At 46.3% G+C, this 13280-nt stretch overlaps 1 protein-coding gene across 3 annotated transcripts in view; it reads right to left on the bottom strand.

The window, feature by feature from the left end:
• The window catches only part of STN1 (STN1 subunit of CST complex), a 105419-nt gene that overhangs the window by 45691 nt on the left and 46448 nt on the right, over positions 1–13280 (bottom strand). Inside the window, exons 1-2 of one of the 3 annotated variants that reach the window (XM_066354528.1) lie at positions 8971–9326; positions 8519–8717 (exon numbers count right to left, since the gene is read on the bottom strand). In XM_066354528.1, coding sequence (XP_066210625.1) covers positions 8519–8651 — 133 coding nt within the window. In that variant the 5' untranslated portion in view covers positions 8652–8717; positions 8971–9326. Of the gene's footprint in view, positions 1–8518; positions 8718–8970; positions 9327–13280 lie in introns of those variants that run through there. The other 2 variants (XM_066354526.1, XM_066354529.1) reach the window with 2 other exon arrangements.

Below are 13280 nucleotides of genomic sequence, written 5' to 3'. Positions count from 1 at the left end.
GAGAGCGAGAACAACGTCAATTTGTTGTTCCCCTTATTTATGCATTCATTGGTCACTTCTTGTATGTGGCCTGACCAGGATCGAACCTGTAACCATGGTGTGTGGGGACGATGCTCTAACCCAGTGGTCCCCAACCCCCGGGCTGTGGACCGGTACCAGTCCGCAGAGAAAGAATAAATAACTTACATTATTTCCGTTTTATTTATATTTAAGTCTGAACAATGTTTTATTTTTAAAAAATGACCAGATTCCCTGTTACATCTGTCTAAGACTCACTCTTGACGCTTGTCTCGGTCACGTGATACATTTATCTGTCCCACCCTAAAGGCCGGTCCATGAAAATATTTTCTGACATTAAACCAGTCCGTGGCCCAAAAAAGGTTGGGGACCACTGCTCTAACCAACTGAGCTATCCAGTAAGGGTTGTGTCTTCTCTTAAAAGTAGTTTAAACCTACATCTTTGTAGTCTAACTGCTGTTAATTAATTGATGCTACGAGTGCTCTTATTGAAGTTTGATAGCATTAAAATGCCTAAGAAAATATTTTTAAATACAGTACTTATTTATTTAATATAATTCTTATGATTCTTTTTTTTTTTTTTTTTTTGACAGTCAGAAAGAGGGGCAGATAGGGAAAGACAGAAAGGAAGGGAAAGAGATGAGAAGCATTAATTCTTCATGTGGCCTCTTAGTTGTTCATTGATTGCTTTCTCATATGTGCCTGGATGGGAGGGGGGCTACAGCAGAGCAAGTGACCCCTTGCTTATGCCAGTGACCATGGGGTCATGTCTATGATCCCATGCTCAAGCCAGATGAGCCCACGCTCAAGCCAGAGACATCGGGGTTTTGAACATGGGTCCTCCGCGTCCCAGTCTGATGCTCTATCCACTGTGCCACAGCTTGGTCAGGTTTATAAATTCTTATGAATACATCATTTCCACTTCATTAGGCCCTCTAGAATTAGATAATATAAGCATTATATTTTGATTTAAATAAATAAGTCACTATCCTATCATTAAAGTTTAACATGGATAGAGACATTTGGAAAAATAGACCATTTCTGTGTGCTGTGAGCTATAAACAAAAAGACAAAATAAAATAAGTGTTCCTGTAGAGCCTGAGTTCGTCGATTAGGCATCCCCAATTTGACTTCCTCATGCTGTGGGACACTCCTGCTTAACAGCAGGGCTGGTGTCCTCTTCGAGACTACTCTTGAGGCAGCTATTGAGGATTCTACTTATTGGTATCAAGACCAATTGCCACCGGAGGAAAGACACACAAGTTAGTTGCAAGAATCACACAGGCAGTTTATTAGTCACAGATCTTAAGGCATGTCAAGGTACAGCTTAATGGGGACCTGTTGGCATGCTCCTCTCGGCTGTCCTTGGTCAGAGTGAGGTGGAGACAACCCACATTCAATGTTGGAGTCTGGGCAACTGAATGCAGCTGGAGCCACCTCAGCTTAATACCCTTTCTGGCCTTCTAAAAGATGTTAATCTACCAGATCATCAATCAAACTACTTCTGGGAGTTCCTCTCAGGGAGCTCTTTTTATCTATGTATTGATATAATTTCACACACGCACTAACTGGGCCCTGTGCAGAGGGCATAGTCTTGCCTATCGTATCTCTACACACTAGATTAGCTCCCACCCAGAGAGTGTAGCCTTATTCACTTGCCTTAATCGCTTTTAATATTATATCCTTATTTCTATATATTCTCTATATTTCTATATATTTAATTACTATAACATTGTATTACTGTAACAGTAAAACCCCCCTGAACATAAACACCACCACCACCACCACAGTCAAATTTCATAATATTTTTATTAGTTTAACCCCAAAATCACAGGTTAATTTAGAGGAGTCAACATTTTGTAACCATTTTGCACAGCAATTCTGTGAAATTTTACCTCTCCCACAAGACTAATGTCACTTCAGTCACCAGCCCCAAATTTGGGGGTCCTCAGGCCACCCACACTCCTGACCAACTGGCTATGAATTCGGGAATTCCCATGATTCCATTAGGTTTGATAATTTGTTAAAATGGCACATAGGCCTGACCAGGCGGTGGCGCAGTGGACAGAGCTTCAGACTGGGATGCAGAGGGCCCAAACCCCGAGATCGCCAGTTTGAGCGCGGGCTCATCTGGTTTGAGCAAGGCTCACCAGCTTGAGCCCAAGGTAGCTGGCTTAAGCAAGGGGTCACTCCCTCTGCTGTAGCACCCCGGTCAAGGCACATATGAGCAAGCAATCAATGAACAACAAAGGTGCCACAACAAATTGATGCTTCCTTTTTTTTTTACATAGGCAGAGATAGACAGGGACAGACAGACAGAAACGGAGAGAGAGATGAGAAGCATCAATCATTAGTTTTTCGTTGCGCGTTGCGACTTCTTAGTTGTTTATTGATTGCTTTCTCCTATGTGCCTTGACCGCAGGCCTTCAGCAGACCGAGTAACCCTTTGCTGGAGCCAGCGACCTTGGGTCCAAGCTGGTGAGCTATTTCTTTTTTTGCTCAAGCCAGATGAGCCCGCGCTCAAGCTGGTGACCTTGGGGTCTCGAACCTGGGTCCTTCCGCATCCCAGTCCGATACTCTATCCACTGCGCCACCACCTGGTCAAGCCGACTTGATGCTTCTTATCTCTTTCCCTTCCAATCTGTCTGTCCCTCTCTGTCTGTCTCTCACACACACACACACACACACACACACACACACACACACAAAATGGAACACAGAACTCAGAAAGGTGCTATCCTTAACTATGATTTTACTGTATAATAAAGTGTACAAACTAGGACAAGCCAAGTAAAGAGATGCATAGGATATGGTCTGGCAGAGCACAAGAAAAAAAGCTTCTATGTTCTCAGGACACATCTATGTATGATTACCAACCATGAAAGCTCACCCAAGCCTCAGTGCCCAGAGCTTTTATTAGGATTTCATTACATAGACATGACTGATTGAATTACTGGCCACAGGACAACTCAATCTCTAGCACCCCTCCTCTCCCAAGAACTCAGGTTGAAGTGATGGCTCAAAATCCAACTGCCTGACCAGAGATAGCACAGTGGATAAGAGCGTCGGACTGGGATGCAGAAGGACCCAGGTTCGAAAAGCCAAGGCCTCCAGCTTGAGTGCGGGCTCATCTGGTTTGAGCAAAGCTCACCAGCTTGACCCAAGGTCGCTGGGCTCAAGCAAGGGGTTACTCGCTCTGCTGAAGGCCCGCGGTCAAGGCACATATGAGAAAGCAATCAATAAACAACTAAGGTGTTGCAAAGCACAACAAAAAACTAATGATTGATGCTTCTCATCTCTCTCCGTTCCTTTCTGTCTGTCCCTATCCCTTTCAGGTACTACCAACCCCCATCCTGAAACTACCCAGGGACCCAGCAGGAGGCATCATTAGCATAAACTCAGGCGTGGTTCAAGGGGCCACCATGAATAACAAAAGACACTCTAATCATTCCACAAAATCCAAAGATCTCCCAGGAACCAGACAAAAGGCCAAGCAAATTCTTATACATTTGTTTCTTGTTTTATCATTCTTTGGTTAACTTTCGTAATTTTGTTTAAGATCATCTTTGCTGATTAAACATTTCTAAATTTTATGCAATAAAAACAGGAGTCTTTTCTTTATGGCAAACTGTAAAGCCAGCAGCCAAGGCCAGGGCCACTATCACAGCAGCCGCCCGGCCCATGCAGGTTCGCATTGGATTCGGACAGTCGGTAAAGAAACCATGGAGCCAAAAACTGGTGGGCCATAACCTTTAATCCTACCTTGCACCCGGCGGGCAAGTAAAAATACACACTGGGCTCCAAAACCCAGTCACACTCAGTGCTCACAAAGCCACTGACTTATCCGAGTTTCCTAGAATCAAAGGTTTCTAGCTCACCAACCTTATTCTCCTCAGTTCCCCATTTTCTTCCTTATCCCAGATACAAACTCTACACAGACTGGCATCTCACTCAGTACTCCGCCATCTTGGATGCTTCTCCTGGCCTACTCCACGTGGCCTCCTTCCGCTGCTGGCTCTACTTTCTCTGCTCTCTCATGCTAACCTCAGGAACCAAGAGCCGAGTCCCGTTCTGCCTCCCTTTTATAGTGTAGAAATCCAAACCCTTAATCCAATATACATAATAGGGAAGTCTCTAATACAAAGTCACTTCTCTGAGGCATGATAGGATTGTACCGCCCTACAGCAAAAAGGGTGGGAAAGGCTTAATCCCAAAACCAAGCCCCAGGTTACAACGATCTCCAACACACATTAATATCACCTGGGCGACTGCCTCCTCGTGTTATCTTTAACAAAGTGAGCATAATACATTTTATCCGCCCAACATAAACCAAACCAAAACAATAACAAAAATAACACAAAAATAAAAACCTAGACTAGTGGCATTTCCCACCCCTAGAACCCTCCAGTATAATCTAAAGATCACTACGTGAAATTAAGGTTGATATCTGCTTCAACCAAGAGGTTTCATTTTAAAAACCACATCTGAAACATTATCACCAGTGATAGAGCAAAGACTACCTGGACCAGTGTAAAGCCAGCAGCCGTGGCCAGGGCCACTATCACAGCAGCCTTCTGGCCCATGCAGGTTCGCATTTGATTCGGACAGTCGGTAAAGAAACCATGGAGCCAAAAACTGGTGGGCCATAGCCTTTAATCCTACCTTGCACCCGGCGGGCAAGTAAAAACATACACTGGGCTCCAAAACCCAGTCACACTCAGTGCTCACAAAGCCACTGACTTATCCGAGTTTCCTAGAATCAAAGGTTTCTAGCTCACCAGCCTTCTTCTCCTCAGTTCCCCATCTCCTGCCTTATCCCAGATACAAACTCTGTACAAACTGGCATCTCACTCAGCACTCCACCATCTTGGCTGCTTTTCCTGGCCTCCTCCACGTGGCCGCCTTCCGCTGCTGGCTCTACTTTCTCTGCTCTCTCATGCTAATCTCAGGAACCAAGAGCCAAGTCCCGTTTTGCCCCCATTTTATAGTGTAGCTTCACAACCTTTAATCCAATATACAAAGTAGGGAAGTCTCCAACCCAAAGTCACCTTCTGAGGCATGATTGGATTGCACCACCCCACATCAAAAAGGGTAGGAAAGGCTTAATCCCAAAACCAAGCCCCAGGCTACAAGGATTCCGTCTGCCTTTAGCCCACCCCAACACACATTAATATCACCTGGGCGACGGCTTCCTCGTGTTATCTTTAACAAAGTGAGCATAATACATTTTATCTGCCCAACAACCTCCTTGGTGTTGGGCAGATAAAATGTATTATGCTCACTTTGTTAAAGATGGCGCTGCTGGCCCTGGCCGGTTGGCTCAGTGGTAGAGCGTCGGCCTGGTGTGCAGGAGTCCCAGGTTCAATTCCCGGCCAGGGTACACAGGAGAAGCGTCCATTTGCTTCTCCACCCCTCCCCCTCTCCTTCCTCTCTGTCTCTCTCTTCCCCTCCCACAGCCAAGGATCCACTGGAGCAAAGTTTGCCGGGGCGCTGAGGATGGCTCTGTGGCCTCTGCCTCAGGCGCTAGAATGGCTCTGATTGCGGCAGAGCAACGCCCCAAGATGGGCAGAGCATCACCCCCTGGTGGGCATGCTGGGTGTATCCCAGTTGGGCGCATGTGGGAGTCTGTCTGACTGCATCCCGTTTCCAGCTTCGAAAAAATAAAAAAAATTAAAAAAAAAAAAGATGGCACTGCCCACGTGGAGGCTGTTGCCCAGGTAATAATGTGTGTCTCTGTGGGCAGGCAGGATCCTTGTAGCCTGGGGCTTGGTTTTAGACTAAGCCTTTCCCACCCTTTTTGCTATGGGGTGGTGCAATCTCATCATGCCCCAGATAAGTGATTTTGTATTAGACACTTCCCTATTTTGTATATTGGATTAAGGGTTGTGATCTCTACACTATAAAATGGGGGCAGAACGGGAGCTTGCTCCCTTAGTTCCTGAGATTAGCATTAGACAGGAGAAGAGCAGAGAAAGGCCATGTGGAGGAGGCCAGGAGAAGCAGCCAAGATGGCGGAGTGCTGAGTGAGAAGCCAATTTGTGCAGGGAGAAGGAAGGAGATGGGGTACAGAGGTGAATAAAGTCTCGTGAGGTAGAAACCTTTGATTCTAGGAAACTCGGATAAGTCAGTAGCTTTGTGAGCACTGAATGTGAGTGGGTTTTGGAGCTCAGTGTGTGTTTTTACTTGCCCGCCAGGTGCAAGCTAGGATTAAAGATGACAGCCCATCAGTTCTTGGCTCCGTTGTTTCTTTACCGACTGTCCGAATCCAATGCGAACCTACATGGGCCAGGCGGCTGTGATGGTAGACCTGGCTACTGGCTTTACATTTGGTTTGTTGTTAATCCATCATAAAGTCCTTCACCCATAGGAAGAGTGAGGCCCCTAAGGCCCCTGATACTGAGGCAGGGTAGTTTGATGTTAGAATTTTTTGACAAGTGGGAAAAGGGAAACTGACACAGATTTTATAATAAAATATACAAACCAGGACTAACTAAATGAAAAGAAGCATAGGACAAATAGGGCCAAACAAGTCAAGCAATTTACAGCTAGCAAGTAAATCCTAAAATCTTATCTTCCCTAACCAAGGACACTTGAGAGCAAATGGTTCACAGCTCTCCTCCCTAACCAAAGAGTAAATATGGAGCTTAACTCACCCTGGTCAGGGAGATAGATAAGAGACCCAGTTAGTGTCATTAATACCAGCCAAACCAAAGAACAAATGAAGGCAGGGGAATAAATAACAAAAAAACAAGAGAGAGGCAAAGCTGACCAGAAAATGTCCCTAGTCCCTCTATGCACTCATTTTGGTACATCAACTGTATCCAAAAAGTTAAGGAATATTCTTCTGAAACCCTTACCTGAGATCTCCCCTAAGATTCCCACTGGAAAAAAAGAGATCAAGACCACCCAGGTCTTTTCTTTCTTCTGCAGTAAACTTCCTTCTAAACTCTACAGATCCCCAGGAGACTTGCAAGTAGGGGAGCAATGGCAGCGGCAGCAGCTCATCCTGGCCGTACCCCGCAACCTATCTCCAAGGCCCGCTTTTCTCTGACTTTTCAGTGAACCAAAGCAGCCATGCCCTGGCTCCTTTCTGTCACTGTGACTTTTACTCCTCAGTGAGCTAACAGCTGCCCCACCCCGGCTCACTTCTTTCCTGTAACATCTCTAGAGAGCCAAAACAGCCCTGCACCAAGTCAAGAATGCACACATCACAGGCTGGCCAGAGGCAGACCCACTCTGGGACTGGTCCCTTTCCAGTGACAATCGATCCTTGAGCATCTACACAAGACCTTCAAGCAAGGCTGGCATTTGGTGTGAATTAATTTCTTCCTGAGGAGATGAACTATTTAGAATACCAGACTGTTCTGGAAAATGGACAAATGGGGAGCATGGCTGCCTTCCAAGGTAAAAAACAACAACATTTCCAACAATTAGGAAATAAAGGTATGGTGAAAAATCTGTACAAATGGCTTTAGAATAAGGTCATCCAAACATTATATTTGTACACAGAACTGGAAACACGCACATCATCTCATTAAAACTGTGCATGCTAATAAAAAAAAAAAACTGTGCATGCTTAAGATTCTTCTTCTAATTAATTTTCAGACAGAGAGGAAGGGCGAGGGAGAGAGAGAGAGAGAAACATCAATTTGTTGTCCCACTTATTTACATATTCATTGGTTGCTTATTGTATGTGCCTGGGATTGAACCCACAATCTTGAGAGATTCTTTACTACTTCTGACTCAGTTTGTTATTCATTCAAAATGGCAAAGAGAGTTTAACCAAACTTGTAGCATAGTAAACATGTGAAGATCCATCCACAGCTATGTGAATTATTTAAATCTACCCTACATTGTATTTGTTATATTTTTAGGTACGAAGAACCTATCTTTAGTGACCACCAAGCTAATAAAAAAAAGTGACTTATTTAACTTTACACTTATAATGTTTTGTTGCCCCAGTTACTAATTCTTGGGGGCCCATGCCAGGCACATGTGAACAAGGCAGATGATACACTTCTGCTCAGGGAGTTTATATTATTTTGATATAAATTCAAAACAAAATGAAATGCCACATGAAAATCAGGTTAATCCCCATGTTTAGAGAGAAGCTTTACAGTTAAGTCGCATTTAGGCCAGGAAAACGGCACAGTTAGGAAAGGAAGCAAGGCCCAGAGGTGCCGGATTCAGTGAGCTTTCCACCAAGAGCAGGCCCAGGACAAACAACTGAGCCTTTTTCAATATGAAAGACTTCAAAGCCTGATAAAAAAATTCATCAGTACAGAGGTTACTCCTCTAAACATCCACTTAAAAAAAAGATTTAGACTGTTTTTAACTTGCATAGAAATGAACTTATTAAAGGGTCCAGTCTAGGTCATTTTAAAAGCGTGCAAGAAGGAAGGCTTTCCTGAAAGCCCCGAAGCCCCAGATTTCTGCAGCTTTGGGAGAGAGTGGGGTGCAGGTGCAGGACAGGGCATCCACCAGACGACCAGCCACATACCTGGCACCTGGCGGGACTCCTTCAAGTCCAGGATATCCCTGATATAGAGTTTTGCAAAGGCTAGAAACACAGGATTCAAACCCCACAAGAGGGAAGGGGTCTCCTCTTCACACCGGCTGGATTCAGACTGCATCAGGAGGCTGGGTTGGGGCTTCAGCCAGCCCTCAAAGTCTCACATCCACATCACCGAGTCGAGAATCTAAAAAGGAGACAAAACCAGGATGCAAGGCGGTTACAGTGAGTGAAACTGGCATAGCCCCACAGCTGTTCCCGGACGGGCATCCAGAACTCTGCGAGGGGTAAATCCAGGGGCCCAGGGTCTGTCAAAGTGCACGCCACGGGCTTGAGTTAAGAGGCGTTTCCGTCTGAGGACACGTGAGTTCCTTATGGCTCTCTCCCTGGCCTCTCCTCTGACCCCCGGGGGTGCGTCTCCTTCCCCAAAAGTTAAACACCTTATTTTCACTTTTGGGAGATTGGTCCAGACAGGCGTACCCTGAAACCGCTTTAAATGGGCGGAGCCCTGAGAGGAACTGGCGCCCTCGTGACCATACACGGGTGGGGCACAGTGGGTGGGGCTGTCGGCCGGTGGGCTCCTGCACACTCCGGTTTTCCGGAGGAGACTGAGAAAAGGAGGAAAACGGAAACGAAAAGCAAGACCGAAAAGCTGTCTTGCTCGTAGCCCCTCCCGCCGCACCCGCATTGCTGGCCCTCAAGTCCCCAGAGCCTGCAAACCCGACCCTTCCGGGATTGGAACTTCCCCTCTGAAGTTCCGGCGGAAAACGACTCCTCCCAGCGCGAAGGCCTTTCTTCCACGCTCCCGCGGCTCCGCCCCACCCGCCCGTGGCCACACCTCTTTTCACCGCGGCTCCGCCTCATCCAAATAATGCCCCGCCCTGCCGATGGCCACGCCCATTCTGTGCCCTGCGGGTCCAGATGATTGTGCGGTTCTAGTGTGACCCTGGCAGCGTTCAGTTCCCAGCACCAGCCCAGATGCCGCGGGCCTTCCTGGGAACGCAGTGTCCAAATCACCGAGACCTTGAGATCTGGTCTTGATTTCTGCTACATAAGCCCGACGCTCCACGTCACTCTTTCTTTCTTTTTTTTTTTTTTGTATTTTTCTGAAGCTGGAAACAGGGAGAGACAGACAGACTCCCGCATGCGCCCGACCGGGATCCACGCGGCACGCCCACCAGGGGCGATGCTCTGCCGCGACCAGAGCCACTCTAGCGCCTGGGGCAGAGGCCAAGGAGCCATCCCCAGCGCCCCGGCCATCCCTGCTCCAATGGAGCCTCGGCTGCGGCTGCGGGAGGGGAAGAGAGAGACAGAGAGGAAGGAGGGGGAGGGGTGGAGAAGCAAATGGGCGCTTCTCCTATGTGCCCTGGCCGGGAATCGAACCCGGGTCCCCCGCACGCCAGGCCAACGCTCTACTGCTGAGCCAACCGGCCAGGCCACGTCACTCTTTCTTAACTCCCCGCTATACCTCTAGCGGTGAGATCCTGAGCCAGGACCTCCAAGAGGCTGGAACTGATTCAGACAACTTTTTAATTTATCATATTAATTTGGGGGGGGAGGGGGAGAGGAATTCCTGATATATTAAATTAAGAAGTAAATAAAGCCTGACCAGGCGGTGGCGCAGTGGATAGAGCGTCGGACTGGGATGCAGAGGACCAAGGTTCGAGACCCCGAGGTCGCCAGCTTGAGCGCAGGCTCATCTGGTTTGAGCAAAAATGCCCACCAGCTTGAACCCAAGGTCGCTGGCTCCAGCAAGGGGTCACTCGGTCTGCTGAAGGCCCGCGGTCAAGGCACATATGAGGGGGCAATCAATGAACAACTAAGGTGTTGCAACATGCAATGAAAAACTGATGATTGATGCTTCTCGTCTCTCTCCGTTCCTGTCTGTCTGTCCCTGTCTATCCCTCTCTCTGACTCACTCTGTCTCTGAAAAAAAAAAAAAAAAAAGAAGTAAATAAAGCAATACCAAAAGCAGGATTATATTGTGACGTATTTTAAATGTTTATTTACATTTGATAAATTATCTAACATCAGTTGGGACTCTAGTCTCTTGGAGTTGTCAGTATCTAAATTTGAGCCCTTGTGTAAATGTGAGGTTCTCCTTTTACTTTGTGCATTCTGGGATGTTATACATTTAAGAATATCTGAAAAACTGCATTTTGCTAAGTTATGGCCACCTTGATGGTGCTTGTTCCCAGTAGTCCTATTTTTCTTTTTTTTAAGAGAGAAAGAGATGGGAAGGGAGAGGGATGAGAAGCATCAACTCATAGTTGCAGCACCTTAGTTATTTATTGATTGCTTTATCATACGTGCCTTGACTAGGAGGCTCCAGTGGAGCCAGTGAGCCCTTGTTCAAGCCAGAAGCCTTGGGCTCAAGCCAGCGACCTTGGGCTTCAAGCCAGTGGACCTTTGGGCTCAAGCCAGTGACTTGAGTCATGTCTATGATCCTACATTCAAGCTGGCGATCCCACACGTACGCAGGCTGGTGACCTCTGGGTTCTGAACCTGCATCCTCAGTGTCCCAGGCCAATGCTCTATCTACTATGCCACTACCTGGTCAAGCCCAGTAGTCCTAATTTAAAATGAGAAAAGACAAGGCCCTGGCCGGTTGGCTCAGTGGTAGAGCATCAGCCTGGCATGCAGGAGTCCTGGGTTTGATTCCCGGCCAGGGCACACAGGAGAAGCGCCTATCTGCTTCTCCACCCCTCCCCCTCTCCTTCCTCTCTGTCTCTCTCTTCCCCTCCCGCAGCCAAGACTCCATTGGAGCAAAAGTTGGCCCAGGCGCTGAGGATGGCTCCATGGCCTCTGCCTCAGGAGCTAGAATGATTCTGGTTGCAACAGAGCAACGCCCCAGATGGGCAGAGCATCGCCCCCTGGTGGGCATGCCGGGTGGATCCTGGTCGGGCACATGCGGGAGTCTGTCTGCCTCCCCGATTCCAACTTCAGAAAAATACAAAAAATAAAAATAAAAAGTAAATAAAATGAGAAAAGACAGCCACATTCCACTCTCATAAATAAGTTACATCATGACATTACTTGAGATGTTAAGAGTTCTTCCTAGTTTACAGGTGTGGTAAGGTACCAAAAAGTTGCAAAATTAATATTGATATTTTAGGAAGAAAGATCAGGCTTTCTGTACCATCCTTTCCTTGGGGAGGGGAGGGAGAAGAATGTAGAAGCTTCCTGATTTACAAGGACAAAGGGTCATTTAGTTTTAACTATATAATAGGTTGTCTGAGGAACTTCTTTCCTCTTTCAGTGGGAGACAGAATTTATATACCATCTTACATTGATTTTGGCTCTTCCTCCCTTCCTGGATCCTGAAAGTAACGTACCTCTAGGCAAAGGAGGGAAGATAGACACTAAAAGATTTGTAAATGTCTTTGATTGTATTACCTTAAAAGTTTTAATGTTTTTATGGATCCTCTACAAATGTTATAAGCTTGTTAATAATTATGTCATGCTCTCCCCAACCTGTATGTGGTCAAAGGGTATATAACCAGCTTCTGAGATGTATTTGATGCACATGATTTGGGTCTGTAATGCCCCATGTTAGTCATTTGCAGCCAGCGTGTTTAAGAAATCTCCTCCTTTTAATAAAACCCTTCAAAACTCAACTGGACTTGGTGTCTCTAAGTAAACCTGGAGAAGTGAGGTACTTTACAACACAGGGACTAAAATGGCAGAAGTACAGGTCACTCTGGCGGGAAAATGTGTGTCATTACAACAATGGCATTTAATTACACCCCTGGCCACTGAAGAAGCTACAAAACAGAATCCTTGGTGAAGTACAATATTGCCTAGATTCTACTGCAATGAACAGATGGGTCCGTGGAACTGAAGATTTAATGAAGAGAAGACACCTTTTGTAGTAGGGAAGTCTCTCTTGCAGCAACAACACACAGGAGGCTGCCCCATAGGACAGTGCCTCCAGCTGACCTGTCAGATAGGGAGAGATCATTTGGGTAATATTTTCCTGACTACACACATCTGCTCTGGGTGGAACCCAAGAAGAAAATCACTGTTGGGTACACTCAGAGCCCGAGGAGATCTGGAATGACTCAAGGCTCTCAGGGGCAGAGTACTAGAAACAAGGGCCCTTGAGGGCTCTATGCTTACTGCCAGTCTTGGGGAGGGCCATACCTCTGGGTGGGAGGAAGTGGTGGTGGTGAGAAGAGCAGACTACCCTGAAATCATCTTTGACCAGGAAGGCCAGGCTCCTTAGAGTCTAGAAATGCTTCTTTTGATTTGAGCTCAAAACATGAAGAAGTCATTTGCAGCTGAAACCTAAGGTGAGATGTGAAACAGAATTTCCAGACTGCAGAAGCATCTAGAAGAATTCTCCAAACTACTGCCTAGAGGTGGGCAAAGGAACTCCCAAAACCATGAATGCTGGAGGGCTCTTCAGCTTGGGCTTTCAAAACCCTGCAAAGCTGATACCTAATAGTCAACACTTAATGCTAGAAACCTTTCTTATGGCTTCTCAATGTGAAATAATTTTGTTTTGCAAGCCTGGGCAATTCTTTCTAGAAAGTTGCAAATTTATCTGGAAAATGAGGAGATTGAACTATCTCGCACCTTAAACTAGCTCATCTGAACCATTTCTGACATTTTACAGATAGAATAGTGTTTGCCCATTTGCAAGTTAGATTAGATTTTGTCTTCAACCTTTGTAAGAAAGACAACTTATCAACATTCTTATGATGTTAAAGTTATAACCCTGGGGACCAATCTTTAGTCACTTGGTGTA

This window comes from Saccopteryx leptura, chromosome 13 (assembly GCF_036850995.1).
Source record: "Saccopteryx leptura isolate mSacLep1 chromosome 13, mSacLep1_pri_phased_curated, whole genome shotgun sequence".
NCBI classification, from domain to species: Eukaryota; Metazoa; Chordata; class Mammalia; order Chiroptera; family Emballonuridae; genus Saccopteryx; species Saccopteryx leptura.
Note: the sequence above shows the minus strand (reverse complement) of the source record. Positions and strands in the feature narration are given on the sequence as shown.